Source organism: Diaphorina citri, unplaced genomic scaffold (assembly GCF_000475195.1).
Source record: "Diaphorina citri unplaced genomic scaffold, Diaci psyllid genome assembly version 1.1 scaffold1151, whole genome shotgun sequence".
Taxonomy (NCBI): Eukaryota; Metazoa; Arthropoda; class Insecta; order Hemiptera; family Psyllidae; genus Diaphorina; species Diaphorina citri.
In genome coordinates, this window is record NW_007378580.1 from 29,990 (window position 1) to 48,998 (window position 19,009).

Consider the following 19,009-nt stretch of genomic DNA (forward strand, 5'->3'; position numbering starts at 1 on the left):
GCCGACCCCACTTGAGTGGGAAAAGGTGTAGAAGAAGATTGAGGGAACCGTAACTACGGAAGTCTTATGCTCCCGAAAGCGAAGAAAGAACGACAGGATAGGAGAAAGCCGGTCGGTCCGAGAACGAACCTTATCTGATAAAATCCGCCTTGGGCGAAAATCGAACCCGCGACCTAGCGCTCACCAGGCACACGCGCTACCAACCAAGCTAACTAGGCTGGCATTAAGATTTCTTATTCGTCCGCTTCTAAGAGACAGACTGACAGACGAATAGCAAGTGAAGTTTGATAGAGGGAACTAACTGTAACAGCTATGGTCTTATCGTCCCGAAGAGAGGATTACAGGGTAGGAGAAAGTCAGCCGTTTTGAGAGCGACCTAGCGCTTGCAAGGCAGATGACGTCCAAAAATCCAAACAGGTCCTTCCATGGGGAGGGGTCGTATGCCCCAAATTTTTAGAGTCCGGACTTACAGTACTGCCGTGCAAAGCGAAAACGCCGTAGGTACATATGTCAAAAAAATCGATTTTTGGTTTTTGGTGCCAAATGGTTCCTAATATGATCCTATATTTTTTTCTTTATCCTAAACCCCTTAAAAACCACTAAAACGTGTTGCCGTATGTCAAAAACGTATGTTTGCCGTATAGATTGGAGACGATATTTTGGTCTTCCTTTTGGTACCAGAAAGTGACCCATTTAAATATTTGCAATTCAAATACAAGTGCAATTTCAATTTTTTGTCCATGGGTGGGAATCGAACCCGGGACCTTCTGCATGGTAACTCATTCTCTCTCTGTTTCCCAGATGTATTCAAGATCAAGACGAGGACGAGAAGAAGGAACGTGATGTCACGCGACCCGAGGTACCACGTCACGTGACGCACACCCATGATGAAGACTACAGTGACGAAGAGAGCGATAGTAGGAGTGAGCGAGAGCGAGAGACCAGTCCCAAGCAGTGAGAGAGAGAGAGATGGGAACACGAGGAGAGTGAGTGAGTTGTAAAAAAAGAACTACTCTTGAGTGAGTTGTAAAAAAAAATACTCTTGAGTGAGTTGTAAAAAAGAACTACTCTTGAGTGAGTTGTAAAAAAATACTCTTGAGTGAGTTGTAAAAAAGAACTACTCTTATAGGGACCCTATACCTATAGGGACTCTTGAGTGAGTTGTAAAAATGAGCTCTCGAGTGAGTTACAGTGAACTACTGAGTTAATGAGTCGAATCCTGAAACGTGTAATTCATTCTTCGAATCCCTATAGGTATAGGGACATAGGATCTGACTCATTGACTGAGTAGTTCACTGAATTGATTAGTTCTTTTCTACAACTCACTCACTCTCACCTCTCTACTCGCGAGGCAAATGACAAAACGCTCAGCAGTAATAAGGTGCAACACACTATTGGCCTTTTGACAATTTTTGATCATAAGCTTTTACTAAAATAAATTAAAAAATAATTTAGCCAAAAATAAATTGAAAATAATTTAGCCAAAAATAAATTGAAAATAATTTAGCTAAAAATAAATTGAAAATAATTTAGCTAAAAATAAATTGAAAATAATGTAGCTAAAAATAAATTGGAAATAATTTAGCCAAAAGTAAATTACTAAATGCCAAACAGGAACTTCGTGTGGAGAAAGTTTCTCGCCATATTTTGTACATAATATTACCATGTTTGAATATACTGCAAGTGTATATAGAGAGAAGCTTCCACGTCACATAAAGGGCGTAACTTCCCGAGGTCTCTAGTCATATGTTGACTTCCCTTTGGACAAATGCAGATGCATGTTACATACGTACATATTGTCCTTTTTAGTCCGTCCTTCCTTCATTATTACAATAGTAATAAAAAAGGTATAAGGGACGGACTATTCTATTCGCTTCGGTGTCGTCTGTGTTTCTGTCTGTCAGTCAGTCTGTCCCCATAGAAGGACTTATCCAAACCTGGTCGACCTATATATCAAATTAAAGGTCTTATTATCAGGATCACGAAAATGGTGGTGCAAATTTTGTCCAGAAAACCATAAAGCCAAAAAACCAAAAAAACTGGTTTTTGGGGATTTTTTTTCACATTCAAAGTAAAATCAAAAAATCAAATCCAGAATGATAATAAACTGAATATTAAACAAATTAGGTAGGTACATAGGTACTGATTTTCTCTAATCACGATCGAATAAACTGGAGGCTAAAAAATTCCCGGAGGGACGGACACAGCTTGTTACTTTCCTTATCCTATAGGAAGGAAAGAAATGTAACTTGAGGTTTGATTGAGGGAACCTGGGCCGACCCCACTTGAGTGGGAAAAGGTGTAGAAGAAGATTGAGGGAACCGTAACTACGGAGGTCTTATGCTCCCGAAAGCGAAGAGAGAACGACAGGATAGGAGAAAGCCAGCCAGTCCGAGAACGAACCTGATCTGATAAAATCCGCCTCAGGCGGGAATCGAACCCGCGACCTAGCGCTCACCAGGCAGACGCGCTACCAACCAAGCTAACTAGGCTGGCATTAAGATTTCTTATTCGTCCGCTTCTAAGAGACAGACTGACAGACGAATAGCAAGTAAATGTAACTTATAAGAGGTTTGATTGAGGGAACCTGCGCCGACCCCACTTGAGTGGGAAAAGGTGTAGAAGAAGAAGAAGATTGAGGGAACCGTGACTACGGAGATCTTATGCTCCCGAAAGCGAAGAGAGAACGACAAGATAGGAGAAAGCCAGCCAGTCCGAGAACGAACCTGATCTGATAAAATCCGCCTCAGGCGGGAATCGAAACCCGCGACCTAGCGCTCACCAGGCAGACGCGCTACCAACCAAGCTAACTTGGCTGGCATTAAGATTTCTTATTCGTCCGCTTCTAAGAGACAGACTGACAGACGAATAGCAAGTTGGTTGTTGGGAATAAGTTGCGCCGATATGTGACGTCTACAGCATGGTGTGTAGAGTGTATGGAGAATTAGTGGTGCAATATTAACACTGTCCTTAATACAGTCAAAACCAGATCATTGGGAACACTGGTTATTTGAGAGGGAAAACCTTTAGTTGTTGTTTTTTTTTTTACTATTATTTTTATTAGTTTTTAGGTATTATGCTGAGTTTAAACTTGGTTAATTTAATTCATGATTGTCTGAATTTAGTTTAACCAATGAGAATAGAAAGCTCGAAAAGTCCAAAATGAGATAAAAGTATGGGTAGAAAACATAAAAATGAAGCCTCTCTACTCTTCTTGAGTCACTCTCTAATTGAGAAGGCAAAAACCTTTTATAACAATAATACCTCGTGTCCCAATTATCCAGGTTCGATTGTACTACTTTCTGTTCTATTATCAAGTATACTTTGGTAGTCCTTTATACAGCTCTTTAGTTTTTTTTTCTTCTTTTTACTATTATTTTTATTAGTTCTTAGGTATTATGCTGTGTTTATGCTGAGTTTAAACTTGGTTAATTTAATTCATGATTGCCTGAATTTTAATCCATAGTATAAAAACCTATGAGAATAGAAAGCTCCAAAAGTCCAAAATGAGATAAAGGTAGAAAACATGAAAATGAAGCCTCTTTAAAACTAAGAGATAAATAATACCTCGTGTCCCAATTATCCAGGTTCGATTGTACTACTTTCTGTTCTATTATCAAGTATACTTTGGTAGTCCTTTATACAGCACAATCAATACCGTTTTATAGTTATTATAGTAAGTGTTTTGTTAACTTGTGAATATGTTTTTTTAACTCTGTAAATAGTTTGTTTTCCATATGGAAATCAGGGGAATTTTTCTTTTTAAACTAAATTCAATTCGCTTTAGGGATGAATGATTTTTTCACGTTGAGGGAATTTCAGTCATAAAATTTGCTCTTTTAAAGTCCTCTGAGAGAAGAAAGACACTGAGAAAATTGAGTACCTATTTAGTTCCACATGTCTGAAACTAGTGTGTGCTAAGATTGTATATTGAAAATTGAAAGCAAGTAATAAATTTAGGCATCTCAAATTGTCTCTCTTTTGTTTTTGTATTGAAAAGAAAAATACCCTTTTAAAAACAGTATTTGTTAGAGAATAAAAACCCCATGTGCAATTTTGCATACATTTTATTATAAGGAAAGAGTGAAAAAAGAAAAAAAATAATTTGAAAAAAAAAAAGGTCGGTGGTACTTCTTTAGAAGTCACGTCAATGGAACCAGTGTTAAACGGTTAGGTTAAACGCAAAAAGGAGCTTTCACAATGTGAGCATAGACCAGATGTTCTTATAACTTATAAGGGTTAAGTTAAACACAATAAGGCACTTTCTTTTTCATTGACGTGGCTTCTGAATATTACCTCATAACGTATAGATTACCTACTAAAATAAAAAAAAAGGAAAAAACACACACTCACACTTCCCCCCCACACACATCATTTCTCTCCCTTTTAGGGGATGGGTGCGAGCAAGAAACTGGATGCTGCTGTCATGCAGACACCGAATGCCGAATTACAAGCTATAACACTGGCAGGAGCCGTAGCTCCCAATGTAGCGCCCCATGTGGCCCCAGCCGCGGCATAGCATGCCATAACAACCGCGGCACAGCCAGCTTGTGCAGTAGCCATTGCGATTGGACCGGCCTCAGTGTATTGGGAACAGATGAGGAGAAAACAAAAGAGAACTACTTTGGTGTTCATGTTTACCGAGCCAACTATTGGTGTGTAAGGGCCAAAACAATGGTTAATACAGAAGAAAACTGGATGAAATCTCAGCAATTTCAGTCATAAAATTTGCGCTTTTAAAGTCCTCTGAGAGAAGAAAGACACTGAGAAAATTGAGTACCTATTTAGTTCCACATGTCTGACACTAGTGTGTGCTAAGATTGTACATTGAAAATTGAAAGCAAGTAGGTAATAAATTTAGACATCTCAAATTGTCTCTCTTTTGTTTTTGTATTGAAAAGAAAAATACCCTTTTGTCCAAAATTTCTGGATGTGGTTTCCATTTTGTCAATCGTACAGAACAAAACTGGATGAAATCTCGTACAGAACAAAACTGGATGAAATCTCGTACAGAACAAAACTGGATGAAATATCGTACAGAACAAAACTGGATGAAATCTCGTACAGAACAAAACTGAAGTGTACTTTATTAAACGTACGGTAGGTAGGTATACTTAATATTTTTATTTTATTTTTTCACAAAGCTTTTTATATTTTCCATTTTTCCATTCAATTGTGAACATTAAAATACACATTACCACCACCATTTTGTTCTGCAAATTTGTAAGCCCTGAAGGAGGTTTCCTCTTTCTTCAATTTCAAAACAAAAAAAAAAAATCTTTTGTCTGTCCAAGACAAGATATTGATGGGGTTGGGGTTTTGATAGGGATTCTTTTGTAGATTTTTATTTTATTTTCTGGTATTTATTCATTTCATTATTTTATTTTCAATACGACGTGAAAAAATATTTTCCTAATAATATGTATCTGGTATGGTAAGTATAGCACAATTACCTAATTATCTGCTTCAGTAGTACCCCTCCTATCCTTCCCACCCTATAAGACAGTGATTCCCAAAGGTTCATCCCAAGGATACCGCGGTCCCAGTCGATTGAAGTTGATAATTATCGACTAGAATTCATATAAGGTAGGTTAGATCAAAGGACGTTGCTGGAATGAAAAAGAAAAGTTTGTGAAACGGTTTCGGGCAGTGCCAATCAATAATGCCTCTTATAGTCCTACAATAATTCTGAAGCAGCGTATAAACTGCTACCTATTTAAAATGGGGGGTCTTAGTAACCTCATTTGTCAAGCTGTCTCATAACTATGGAAATCACGGAAAAGTCCAATCCGTAATGTACAAAGATCTTGCCAGTAAACTAGCTATACTTTCCTTGCCTTACCACTAAACTAACTGGATTCCAAAACCCTGGAAATGTAGCGAAAACACTTAACAGTCAATATCCAGTACACATAGGGATAGATATAGGCACCCTTGCCAAAAACTTTCAGCCTAAAATTATCGACACAAACTTCGTTCGGAGTTTCTCTCCATTTGCCTCAGTTTCAGAAAACTTTTTTTTTTTTTTTTTCCTGAATGTGAAATGAAATTTATTCAAGATGTTTCCCCAGAAAGTGGTTGAGGTCAAGAGACAAGGAGAAGCTTGACAAAAATTTCCCAGCTTGTCCGTTCAGAGCCTGTTTCATATACTACTATCTACAAGCAAATATTTCTAACAAGTTTGTGGCCTCTCTAGACAAATATTACCGGGTGGCGTAGGTCGACCGACCCGGAATCGCGTAAACAATCATTATTATTATTATTTCATTGACGATAGACTCCGACACAAGTTTGCACCGTTTGCAATTTTATTATCAGCATGTTTGTTTTCCTCTGTCACAGATGTGGTGTACTTATCGTCCCTTATGAAATAATAGTGCCTACCGATTTTTACCTCTAAAGGCCTAAGGACTAAAGGATTTTATACGCTTATAGGCATAGACCCAATGTCCAAACCTTTGCATAAGTTATTTGTAGGCTTTGAAGTTCAGAGCTACTGAGTGGTTTGTAAGCTTAAATGCCCGCATCAATTTTCTTTTTTATAGAGGGAACTGTAACTGCCAGGGTCTTATCGTCCCGAAATTGAAGAGTAATAATAATAAACTGCATATTAAAGGAAATTGGTAGGTACATAGGTACTCATTTTCTTTAACCACGATCGAGTAAACTACGGGCTAAAAAATTCCCGGAGGGACGGACCCAGCTTGTTTCAGCTTTAGGAGTAGCATTTTATCTCAAATTTCCATGTTTTTTTTTCACCTATGACTTTGTTGGAAATAAACAAAATAATATGTATCAGAATATCAGTCAGGTAGTTATCAGTTAGGTTTCAGATAACTACAAACCTTTGACTTTGTTTAAATAACAACTATGTATTACTATCCCATAGGTTTTATGATAACTACTAAATGAACAAGTGCTCACATTACCTTAACCTTGATACAATGTTTCTCTGACTCAGCAGACTTCATACAGTGTGTCCCAAACGACAGACTAGCCTTCATAACACAACCTTTTTTAGGAATTGTGTTTTTTTTTAGAAGTTTGATAGAGGGAACTAACTGTAACAGCTATGGTCTTATCGTCCCGAAATCGAAGAGAGAAGGAAGACAGGATAGGAGAAAGCCAGCCGTTCCGAGAACGAACACCAAGAGATAAAGGCGTTTTAAGGGGACAAGGTATGAAAAATGTCGAAAAACGGAAAATCCTTCATAACTCCGCCCCTGTTGAAAATCGGATCTGTCCAGATAGCTTTTTCTGGTAGCCCTTTCGGTCCTGCATCAACCCTCAAGCGTTGTACAGTCGTTCGCGGGACACCCTGTATAAGGGTGAATGCAGTGGCGCAGCGTGAGATGTAAACGACTACTATCTCAGCTATCTGTCATAAAGAACTAATTATAGGTCGTCTGCATCTTTCAGTAGGTATTACCTCATTTTATTACTAGTGATGGTTGAGTGAACTCATGCAGATCACTCGGAAAAAAAGGGTCTGACAATAACCCCAAAGGACCGATTGGGTAAAGAATTTAATGATTATCCTTTATTTATGTGTTCAAACATGACTGTTTATAATTATAAAATTACATCAAAATCTGACAAATTCTTTCTCCTGAAATAACGATCAGCCCCAAAATTTAATTCGAAAAAATGCGTTGTACATTTTTGCCAAATTTCATCAAAATGGTCAAACAAAACATCATAGGCACAAAATAAGGGAAAAATTGTAGAGTTTAAATTTAGAACTTGCTTCGTTTGTTCTAACACAGATGAGACTGAGTAATTCCTTTACTGTTACTCGATACCAGTCACACTTCTAACTATACCAATACTCATAAGCTGTAATGTAGCTACATAGTATAATAAAGGATTGTCTGGAATTCTGGATCCTGCATTTTATTTCACTGACATTTTGGAATAAAACAGAATATATTACATCCCTTTACTGTTACTCCATACCAGTCACACTTCTAGCTATACAATACTCATAAGCTGTAATGTAGCTATAGTCTTACATAGTATAATAAAGGATTGTCTGGAATTCTGGATCCTGCATTTTATTTCACTGACATTTTGGAATAAAACAGAATATATTACATCCCTATCGTTAGGATTGAGCTGGATAATCAGAAATAGAGAGAGTGAGAGGAAGAGATAGAGAGACGATGAGGAAGGAAAGGATAGAGGAGATGTGGAAAGAAAGGAAAAAACCTTGCACAAATAATATTTTCAAATATTTGTGTCAATAAGTTCTTTTGATTGTAATGCTGAATCCCAAAACATAATTTGGTACGTGACGTGGGTGTGTAAGATGACTTGAAGAATAACAAAATGCACCCTCCTCCTCACTCCTCCCTCCCAGACATCCCTAATTCCCGGGTGAGTATCACAAGTGAGATATTCTCACACTCTCTGTCAAACTCAAATATACCGGATGAAAGCAACAAAAGGGTTGAGAAATATTTACAGCTTTCCGAAGCACTGCGACGCATTTAAAACCTCAGATTTGACTTGGCCACTGAATTTTACATTGGAAAATGTCCTTCTGATCAATATATTTATTTTCTCGAAACTCGAAATAGATTCCTTTTTGAACAAAGGCAGAGAGGATTTCGGTTCTGGGAAATTAAATTACCTCTGGAATAACTTTCTATCAATGCACCTCGCTAAAGTTTATTACCTACTGGACTCGAACCAAGTTCACAGTTAACCACTACACCACTGTGGATGGTCAATATCATCATTGGCAACCACTATCTATTCACTGGCCTAACAGAGTTTTCTTTGTTTTTCTCCTGCGTTCTTTCCTGAATGCTACAGCATTGTATTGTTATCATTGATAAAAGGCTCTTGATTAAAAGGCAGGTATTAATAAAGGATACTTTGGAAAGGAAGAGCTTTGTAGACATAAAGAGGATGGTGCAAAAAAACAAATGAAATGGAGGAAGAGATCAAAAAAAGCTGTTGAATGCTGTTAAGAATGGAGAAGGAAGTGCAACTGACCAATATATTCAATAGTAATCTAAGAAGAAGAGCATAAACAAACTGATTGTTGTTGCATAATACGCATCAAATACAGTCTTCAAGGTGGATCCTATGTTATCCCCGACGCTAAATAGCTTGGACAGACACCTACTTCGCCTGCACTGGGAAATGTAAAAGCAGAGATACGTAAAGAAAACTATTATCTTACTAGGTTCTACTGACCTCATAATATCCATCACCTAACTATGAATAGAAAACTACACAGCACTCTACATATTCAATTACCTACTACATACTTAGGCTGACCATACGTATACTGACTAAACGGTTAGAGATATTGTAAAGGTTTGGCTATAAGAACAAAAACACCCAAATTAAGCATCATTCAATAGGATGAGGAAAGTCGTGTGATGTTCACACCAGATATATTATTTTTTTTCTCCTCCATTGATCGATATAGGGATATAGGGGATAGATTCAATTTCTTCGATTAAGATCTTTGAGTCTTTGTTCCACTCAAGGAGGAGTGAAAATTCAAGTCTCCAAAAGAGAGATGAGATGAAGAAAGAGAGGAAGAGGGACAGACAGAGACACAAAGGTAGAATGAGGAAGAGGGTGTGAATAATAAAAGCAGACAGAAACTCAACTCGTATAACCGTTAAACCTGTGTGTATATGATTTGCATGCTATACAATAGAAGATACCTAAGGGACAGACTATAGGAGAAGGTGAGAGGAAGGAGAATAAAGGTGAGAGGTAAATAGAGAAAAAGAAGTTGAAGGGGGAGGTAAAAGGGGAAAGGGAGAGAAAAAAGGGGTGGAGTATAAAGGTGGGGAAGTGAAGAGATGAGAGACAAGGGAAGTGGGGAGGGGGGGAAGGAACCAGGAGGTGAGTGAGGGACATTTCAAGTGTTATTTGGCTCTTGAGAGTATCTATCTACCTGATGGACGAGAGTGAAACAGAGAGAGAAAAGAGAAAAAGGTACGGAGATAGTGAATTTGGAAACAGGAAGAGAGGGGAGGGAGAGGGAGGGGGAAGAGAGATAGGTATCACGTTTCTTGCTTAATCTTAACATCATTTAGGGCTAAAAAGCTCTGATCCCCTTTAATGAAATAAAATCAAAGGTTTGAATTTTCCTCGTAATTATCAAGAATGAAAAGAGAAAGTGCGGTACCTTACCTATAATTCATTTTGAATACTGACGCAACACTACAAATTGGAATGTACCTATACAAGTACAAAAGTATTCACTTGCTAATGCTTCGTGCTCTCTTCCCTAGGGTTTGGCTTCATTTTGTGATCGATTGATATTCTTAGTACTAAATGCATATTGAAGCATACTTGCCAGCCTAGTTAGCTTAGTTGGTAGTGCGTCTGCCTTCTAAGCGCTAGGCCGCGGGTTCGATTCCTGCCCGAGGCGGATTTCATCCTGATGGGATAATGTTCGTTCTCGGAACGGCTGGCTTTCTCCTATCCTGTCTTCCTTCTCTCTTCGATTTCGGGACGATAAGACCATAGCAGTTACAGTTCCCTCTGTCAAACCTCTTAAAAAAAAAAAAACCTACGTCAATAGTTTGAAGAGACGCCCGGCATAAATCAACACGGAACAGAGTTTTGATGTCATACTTAACAGAATTTGTACGCATATATACCCACACATAAATGGAATATGTATACTCGTACGTGTGATAAAACAAACTCTGAACAATTTTCTACAATTGGGAAAACTCTCTCTATTTTGGTGGAACAGACCTATGTACATACCGTAAGGTACAAGTCCACAGTCCGCATCTGTAACGGTACATTGTCAAATCATTTCTTTCTCAACCAAGTCTTGAACCATTTGAGTCAGTGCAGACATCATCAACTCAAAAGTAAATGTGAAGAAGATGGATGAACTTTTTTATTCGTGTTGGAAAAGGGTGTAAATGTATCCGTATCATGTACAACCATTTGCCAGAGACAATGTACCACCATTTGCCAGAAAAACCAGAGTACCCTTTGCAAGGACAGATGACATACCCATTGCCAGAGAAAAAGTACAACCTTTTGAAAGAGAAGATAGATTTGCTGTTGATAGAGAGAGATACGATGTACAACCATTTGCCCGACAAAGAGCATCATTTACAAGAAACCATTTGCCAGAGACAATGTACCAGCATTTGCCAGAAAAACCAGAGCACCCTTTGCAAGGACAGATGACATATCCATTGCCAGAGAAAAAGTACTACCTTTTGAAAGAGAAGATAGATTTGCTGTTGATAGAGAGAGATACGATGTACAACCATTTGCCCGACAAAGAGCATCATTTACAAGACCAAAAGTGTGCTTTAAATTTGGCAAATGGGGACAATGAAGTAATTGTAACAACTTTCAACGAGAGAAAAATAACAAGTGAAAAAAATAAATATGGTGTTATTAAATAAACTTCTAAATTTTCTGATAGAATATCCCATTGTTATCCAGAATACATAAGTGTAACAAGTTTCAGGTCAATCGGCCCAGTTGCAAGTGAATTGCAAGATTTGACCCATACCCCATACCATAGCAGAGATCTCAAGATAAAACTAAATGGAACCCATTTCCACGTGAGTAGTATACCCAAAAGTGTGCTTTAAATTTGGCAAATGGGGACAATGAAGTAATTGTAACAACTTTCAACGAAAGAAAAATAATAAGTGAAATAAATAAATATGGTGTTATTAAATAAACTTCTAAATTTTCTGATAGAATATCCCATTGTCATCCAGAATACATAAGTGTAACAAGTTTCAGGTCAATCGGCCCAGTTGTATGTGAATTGCAAGATTTGACCCATACCCCATACCGTAGCAGAGATCTCAAGATAAAACTAAATGGAACCCATTTCCACGTGAGTAGTTGTAACATGAGCTGAGTTGAATGCATGACCCATCCCTGGATGCGCATGACATGCTCCTATCGACCGTCTTCTGCGTCGGCCTATACATGACAGTTCAAGGCACGCCTACCGACCAGGTAGCCTCCGTTCGGCCAATGTCTCAAAAGCATCTCACATCTGTCCACAATGAACCGACAGTGCAGGCGGACACGGTCCGATCGCTATCCAAGAGCGTCCGAAGTGCGAACCGGAAGAGCATCTCACATCTGTCCACAATGAACCGACAGTGCAGGCGGACACGGTCCGATCGCTATCCAAGAGCGTCCGAAGTGCGAACCGGAATACAACAAGGAAGCGACAGACCAGACGGAAAAAAGTGCCGGTAAACGCCAGCACGGTGACGGGCAGACAGAGTGGCGTTACAACGCAACGGCCGAAACTGTACATGCGCGCGCAGCCGACAACCCCAGGATCCACAGACTACAATACCGAAGATGACGTTTTCGCCAGTGATCCCACCTTTTTCAGTTAAGTAATAGATACGTATGTATAAATGTATATTGATAGTTTGATAGTGGACTTTTGAGTGGAATCCAATCACTAGACCAAGTTAGAGATTTTTCTAGTTAAGCTTTTTAAGTTCATTCTGGAATTAATAAGGCCAATTTTCTGGGAAAAGTCTTCCTAAAAACCTCTAACCTCTGCATGCAATCCTTTCTGGATGAAGCTAATGAACTAGCAAATTTATTATCAGTCAATCTAATTCTATCTTGTGATCTCCTAGTAGTTTTGCATCAACTAACCGTATATTGCTCCTCCCTGTGGTTCATCAAGTTCTAATAGAAGACCTTCCCGATTCATTTCCAGAGGCCATGGATGAAGCCATCGCCAGTGTGGACGAGAGAGAGAAAAGACGCGAGGCAATCCTCAAAGCTTTTCAGGCGAACGCGACAGGTCACTTCAAACATTGGCCTTTCCCGTACACGGACTCTGCGTACATCCAGGTGTTCAACACGTTAAAGATGGATGTGTTCAGACTTTGGAAGAATGCAACGCGGGACTTTACGGAGTTGCGCCGGGAGTATGCGCCGGAAAGCAGGTGAGAGCCTCAAATGGTGAACGCCTTTAGTAGCCACATTTCAAGCAGAAACATTGTCTCTCAACAATCCACAGATGTTTTTGCAACAATCCAGTTACTTTTTTAATAAGGTTCATTTTGAAAGTTTCGCAACCATTGCGCAAGTGTTTCCGTTGGGTATTAACTAGGCTTTAGAATGGCAGAAGGCTTGAAAATTGTCGATTCACACCTTGTTCATAGGAGTTTTAACTGCTAGTCATATCGGGCTTATATGTAATTATGCCTCACCTTTTCACTGGGACAAAATTCTTTTCTGATCTGGTTTATTCTTATTTCTAAGTCCTATTCGCTCAATTCTATTTTTCCTGCTAATTCTGCTCCACTACCTTCATCTCCGTTTTCCCACCAGATCGCTGCACGTGGCGGAAATGTTCACCTCGTACCGTCGCCAGGGAACCCGGTTTTACACCGTGTTCGGGATCGAAGGCTGGGACGGCAACATTGTCGAATATCCGGACCTCCCGTACAAGTACAAGGAGAACCCGGGCTCCGAATATTCCGTCCCGAGTGAAATGGTTCAGACCCGGGACCCACGCGTGCATAGATTCACATACGATGAGTCCCGTAATGACTTGGAACCCAGAGTGAGACTTGGCCGCTACGGAGAGTGGCTGGTGGACTTTACCAATCAAATGAGCATGCCAGATGGGCCGGATAAACTACACTGGCCGTTCAAGCGGTGCGAGAAAGATCCGGACAATGCAACCATCTTCCTCAAGGACTTGGAGACGTTTGACGACCGGCGCAGGAAACGTGCCCTGAGTACGGTCAAGATGCGGCGCCCGAAACGTTCAGGCGGTGTTGTGATAAAGATGTTAACGTGAAGTATAATAACTAATAAAATAATATTATTGAACTTGATCAAGCTAAAGTTGTAGACGAGAAGGAATCAGCTCTCAGTAAATTGTGCTTGTGATGGATTGATCAAAGAAATAAAAATACAAAGATACCTACCAACATGGACTTATTAATGGAAGGGGACGTTTAAACGTAATCGTGAGTTTTCATTTATTTAGCCAATTTTCAGACATAGAAAAAAACTCATCTCTAGAAAGGTATTTAGTTAAACAAAAGGGAGAGGAAGGGGTACAATGTTGTCGGACTTTTAACTGTCAAGAGGAAAGGAAGGGACCAGTGTTGTCGGACTTTTTACTGTCCACTAGTAATTGGCAACATTGGAGAAAGGTGTCTTGTATTGTTATGAAGATGGTTGTGTCTGATAAGGACAATAGTGGACTTCATGTCATGCGGGAAACTCATAGTTTGCTTAGATGAGAAGGAATCAGCTCTCAGTAAATTGTGCTTGTGATGGATTGATCAAAGAAATAAAAATACAAAGATAACCTACCTACATGGACTTATTAATGGAAGGGGACGTTCAAACGTAATCGTGAGTTTTCATTTATTTAGCCAGTTTTCAGACTTAGAAAAAAACTCATCTCTAAAAAGGTATTTAGTTAAACAAAAGGGAGAGGAAGGGGTACAATGTTGTCGGACTTTTTACTGTCCACTAGTAATTGGCAACACTGAAGAAAGGTGTCTTGTATTGTTATGAAGATGGTCGTGTCTGATAAGGACAATAGTGGACTTCATGTCATGCGGGAAACTCATAGTTTGCTTCGTGGTATGTTATGTCAACATCAAGTGGTCCAGCACACGTAAGTAATTTCGACTACATTTACATCTTGTATTTCGACTAAATACTATCCGAGTGTCCAAGCTGGGTCAAATCAAAATTTACTTAACTACATACACAAAGCCTTGTCTCGCTGGAGGACGTAAAACTGAGACAAAACAAGCCCTGTCAAGCCACAGAAAATAACACGGGCTCTTTTGAGGGTACCTGAATTGGACTATGGTCAAGTCCGTCTCAGGAAGTAGGGTTCAACGACATAATTAAGAGGATACCTCTTGGTATCCTCTTAATCGAATAATATATGGACTCACAGCTTTTCTCTGGAATAAACCTGCACATCTTGTATTTCGACTAAATACTATCCGAGTGTCCAAGCTGGGTCAAATCAAAATTTACTTAACTACATACATACACAAAACCTTGTCTCGCTGGAAGACGTAAAACTGAGACAAAACAAGCCCTGTCAAGCCACAGACAATAAGACGGGCTCTTTTGAGGGTACCTGAATGGGACTATGGTCAATACATACACAAAACCTTGTCTCGCTGGAGGACGTAAAACTGAGACAAAACAAGCCCTGTCAAGCCACAGACAATAAGACGGGCTCTTTTGAGGGTACCTGAATGGGACTATGGTCAAGTCCGTCTCAGGAAGTAGAGTTCAACGACATAATTAAGAGGATACCTCTTGGTATCCTCTTAATCGAATAATATATGGACTCACAGCTTTTCTCTGGAATAAACCAGATAGTGTGGACTTTCTAGAGTTGCTGCAGGTGAATTTTAGAGAAACTGAAGAGATTGAAATATACCAGTGAGGGTGCTTCTAGGTTCCATCAAGGCCCGGGGATAGCAGCTTAACTCCAAACACAAAAAGGCCACTCCGAGGCTTAGGTGTAGGGGCAAACAGCCCTAAAGGATGGGTTAAGCTTATACGAATCCACGCAATCAAAATTTAATTATAAATATTGCATGAGTAAGATGAAATTATGTGTGATAAACAGTATATTCAATTACTACCCATCCAAAAAGGCAAGGGCAAAAGGCTGAGAAACCAAGAGGGTTCATATAAAAAAATAAAATTATAATAATAAAAAGTCTGCCTAAGCTTTAGCCTATGAGTGCCTAAGAATTGGGATTTGTGATGTTCTTTTCCTTTTTTTTTTGTCCATGAATAACATTGACCAAAACAATTAATTGCCTACTGCCCGAATTTCCCCAGCAAATCTTCAAATTTCGTTTATTCCTGAACCTTTAGAATTCAGATAAATTGAAAATATTCTAGACCTAGCGTTCGAGATACATAAAAAAAGATGCTATAGCTTGAATTTCGATAGAGACAAAAATGAACATGATGTACAAAAGACATTGAACAAAAGTACTAATACTCTGACGATGACGGCCCAAATGATTCACAAACCATTCAATGAAGCATTTAACTTCCTTAAAATTTTCCAGAAAGAATCTCCACCGATGACCCCCGTCTCATCGGGAAGAAATTCAGGGAATGTCACGAGCCTCTCCCACCCCATGGTCACTTAAGAAGACACCCAAGAGTCTATGACTACTACAATGACCCACCGAAACAACATCCAAGACGTGCCTACTACCAGGATTATCAGCAAGATTATTGGGACTACTATAGACATGGGCAGAGAAGACGAAATGGACCTTTCGAAGCAAACAGAGCAGAGCCCCACCAAGCGGCACGGTATGCAAGAAAGGATGTCCCACCTTTTGAGCGAGAAAACATAGGACTGTTTAGAAGAGACAGGGTAAAAAATAGCCCACCAATTGACGGTGAAAATGTATTTGTAAGAAGAGATAAACCACCAGTTGACAGGGGAAATGTATTTGCAAGAAGAAACAACCCAACAAATGACAGGGAAAGTGTATTTGTAAGAAGACACAACCCACCAGTTGACAGAGAAAATACAGAGAAGACGAAATGGACCTTTCGAAGCAAACAGAGCAGAGCCCCACCAAGCGGCACGGTTTGCAAGAAAGGATGTCTCACCTTTTGAGCGAGAAAACATAGGACTGTTTCGAAGAGACAGAGTAAAAAATAGCCCACCAATTGACGGTGAAAATGTATTTGTAAGAAGAGATAAACCACCAGTTGACAGGGAAAATGTATTTGCAAGAAGAAACAACCCAACAAATGACAGGGAAAGTGTATTTGTAAGAAGACACAACCCACCAGTTGACAGAGAAAATATACCGCAGTTTGGAAGGCCAGACAGAGCACGGTATCCAGGAAGAGAAGTACCACCATTTGCCAGAGACAATGTACCACCATTTGCCAGAGAAAATGTTCCACCATTTGCCAGAGACAATGTACCACCATTTGCCACAGAGAAAATATACCGCAGTTTGGAAGGCCAGACAGAGCACGGTATCCAGGAAGAGAAGTACCACCATTTGCTAGAGATAATGTACCACCATTTGCCAGAGACAATGTACCACCATTTGCCAGAGACAATGTACCACCATTTGCCAGAGAAAATGTTCCACCATTTGCCAGAGACAATGTACCACCATTTGCCAGAGAAAATGTACAACCTTTTGAAAGAGACAATGTACCACCATTTGCCAGAGACAATGTACCACCATTTGCCAGAGAAAATGTACAATCTTTTGAAAACAATATACTACCATTTGCCAGAGACAATGTACCACCATTTGCCAGAGACAATGTACCACCATTTGCCAGAGACAATGTACCATTTGCCCCAAACCTAGTGTAGTGTAGCATAACAAGCGTGGAACGACATTTGTGACAAGCATTTATGCGTAACACAATTCAAATTTTTTCCTTAACTTCTACTCACTTGACACGTAGTAGCTGGTAGATCTCAGGTAACACAGTATAACAACACAGGCCAGAATCAGCAGACCGAAACACAACTGGAACTGAAACCAAATGGATTTTTCTATGTTATTACTTATTACATTATTGTGTCACAAACCTCGCAGTCTTTTACTTCCCGTGTCATCTTCTTACTCGAGCCATAAGTTTAAAGTAATTTGGGACATAAGGGGCGTGATTGTTTACTGACAGTCGGTTGGACCTACTTAGCTGAATATATGAAAACGATAGAAAAACCACCCCCTCGTATTTTGTTCAGTCTTATTAACTTATTACATTATTCCTCGCAGTCTTTTACTTACTTTACTTCCCGTGTCATCTTCTTACTCGAGTTGTAAGTTTAAAGTAATTTGGGACATAAAGAGCGTGATTGTTTACTGACAGTCGGTTGGACCTACTTAGCTGAATATATGAAAACGATAGAAAAACCACCCCCTCGTATTTTGTTCAGTTTACTTCCTAGTGTTCTCCTGTTGACCCAGCACCTAAATTTTCGCCCATTTGGGGAGAGACATACTACGAGATGGGCATGCTTTGATACAGACCCGTATAATATCATGTGGCAGATGTTTCATCACCACGAACTTAAAAAGACGGTGGACTAACCTTTTTTTTATTGAGAAATTATTTACAAAGTAAATTAAAGAAAGTACTCGTACTTATGAAATTGTAAAAGACAGTACTTATACCTACAAAGGAGGTTAGAGTAAAGTACTTACAAAGGTGGTTAGAGTAAAGTACTTACATTCAAACCGTTCCTGAAAAGTACCATTGGGGGTACTTATATAGGAACAAAAGGAAGATATCTTTATAGTTATATTGAAATAAACCATAAACTATTGTATCTTTTGATTGTAATGTGTTATGTAAGGTCGTAAGGATTGAATAGCAGAGATAGAATTTGGAATAGGAAGATGTATGTTTTATTGTAAGCAGAGAACTGAGAACAGACTAAAGAATGAAGGAATTGAACTGTGTAGTATTTTCCCAATTGTTAATCTCGTTGCTAAGCAACATGATTACTGGGTGGTTGTTGTTTTCAATACTGTGTGTATAAAAAGACACCACAGATATAGACCCGTATAATATCATGTGGCAGATATTTCATCGCCACGAACTTAAAAAGACGGTGGACTAACCTTTTTTTTCATTGAGAAATTATTTACAAAGTAAATTAAAGAAAGTACTCGTACTTGTGAAATTGTAAAAGATAGTACTTACCTACAAAGGTGGTTAGAGTAAAGTACTTACAAAGGTGGTTAGAGTAAAGTACTTACAAAGGTGGTTAGAGTAAAGTATTTACAAAGGTGGTTAGAGTAAAGTACTTACAAAGGTGGTTAGAGTAAAGTACTTACAAAGGTGGTTAGAGTTAAGTACTTACAAAGGTGGTTAGAGTAAAGTACTTACAAAGGTGGTTAGAGTAAAGTACTTACAAAGATGGTAAAGGTGGTTAGAGTAAAGTACTTACAAAGGTGGTTAGAGTAAAGTACTTACAAAGATGGTTAGAGTAAAGTACTTACAAAGA

At 39.0% G+C, this 19,009-nt stretch overlaps 2 protein-coding genes and 2 long non-coding RNA genes across 4 annotated transcripts in view; 2 read left to right on the forward strand and 2 right to left on the reverse strand.

Moving 5' to 3' along the window:
• Window positions 1-2,588: 2,588 nt before the first annotated feature.
• LOC113469598 lies at window positions 2,589-4,012 on the reverse strand. Its single transcript, XR_003392962.1, has 2 exons — window positions 3,568-4,012; window positions 2,589-3,264 (listed from the first exon to the last, which is right to left on the reverse strand). It is a non-coding gene; the product is annotated as an uncharacterized LOC113469598 (long non-coding RNA).
• Window positions 4,013-11,305: 7,293 nt separating this feature from the next.
• Window positions 11,306-13,974, forward strand: LOC103514484. Its single transcript, XM_017446241.2, has 5 exons — window positions 11,306-11,537; window positions 11,822-12,045; window positions 12,135-12,369; window positions 12,710-12,941; window positions 13,330-13,974. Exons 2-5 carry the CDS (start codon window positions 11,884-11,886, stop codon window positions 13,802-13,804), a joined length of 1,104 nt encoding a protein of 367 aa, XP_017301730.1. The 5' UTR covers window positions 11,306-11,537; window positions 11,822-11,883; the 3' UTR covers window positions 13,805-13,974.
• Window positions 13,975-14,555: 581 nt separating this feature from the next.
• Window positions 14,556-17,362, forward strand: LOC108253035 (glutenin, low molecular weight subunit-like). Its single transcript, XM_017446240.1, has 3 exons — window positions 14,556-14,638; window positions 16,074-16,609; window positions 16,946-17,362. Exons 1-3 carry the CDS (start codon window positions 14,572-14,574, stop codon window positions 17,360-17,362), a joined length of 1,020 nt encoding a protein of 339 aa, XP_017301729.1. The 5' UTR covers window positions 14,556-14,571.
• Window positions 17,363-17,450: 88 nt separating this feature from the next.
• Window positions 17,451-19,009, reverse strand: part of LOC113469599 — a 2,190-nt gene continuing 631 nt past the window's right edge. The window contains exon 2 of the long non-coding RNA XR_003392963.1: window positions 17,451-17,528. This is a non-coding gene — a long non-coding RNA (uncharacterized LOC113469599). The remainder of the gene's footprint in view (window positions 17,529-19,009) is intronic.

Bases quoted from the DNA above. Each gene is read 5' to 3' on its own strand.
- LOC108253035 (XM_017446240.1), top strand. From the start codon at position 14,572: ATGTCATGCGGGAAACTCATAGTTTGCTTCGTGGTATGTTATGTCAAC. The intron at 14,639-16,073 runs GTAAGTAATTTC...AAAATTTTCCAG, and splicing joins CATCAAGTGGTCCAGCACAC to AAAGAATCTCCACCGATGAC. The intron at 16,610-16,945 runs GTTTGCAAGAAA...ACCATTTGCCAG, and splicing joins GAGCCCCACCAAGCGGCACG to AGACAATGTACCACCATTTG.
- LOC103514484 (XM_017446241.2), top strand. From the start codon at position 11,884: ATGCATGACCCATCCCTGGATGCGCATGACATGCTCCTATCGACCGTC. The intron at 12,046-12,134 runs GCGGACACGGTC...CCGACAGTGCAG, and splicing joins ACAATGAACCGACAGTGCAG to GCGGACACGGTCCGATCGCT. The intron at 12,370-12,709 runs GTTAAGTAATAG...ATTCATTTCCAG, and splicing joins CAGTGATCCCACCTTTTTCA to AGGCCATGGATGAAGCCATC.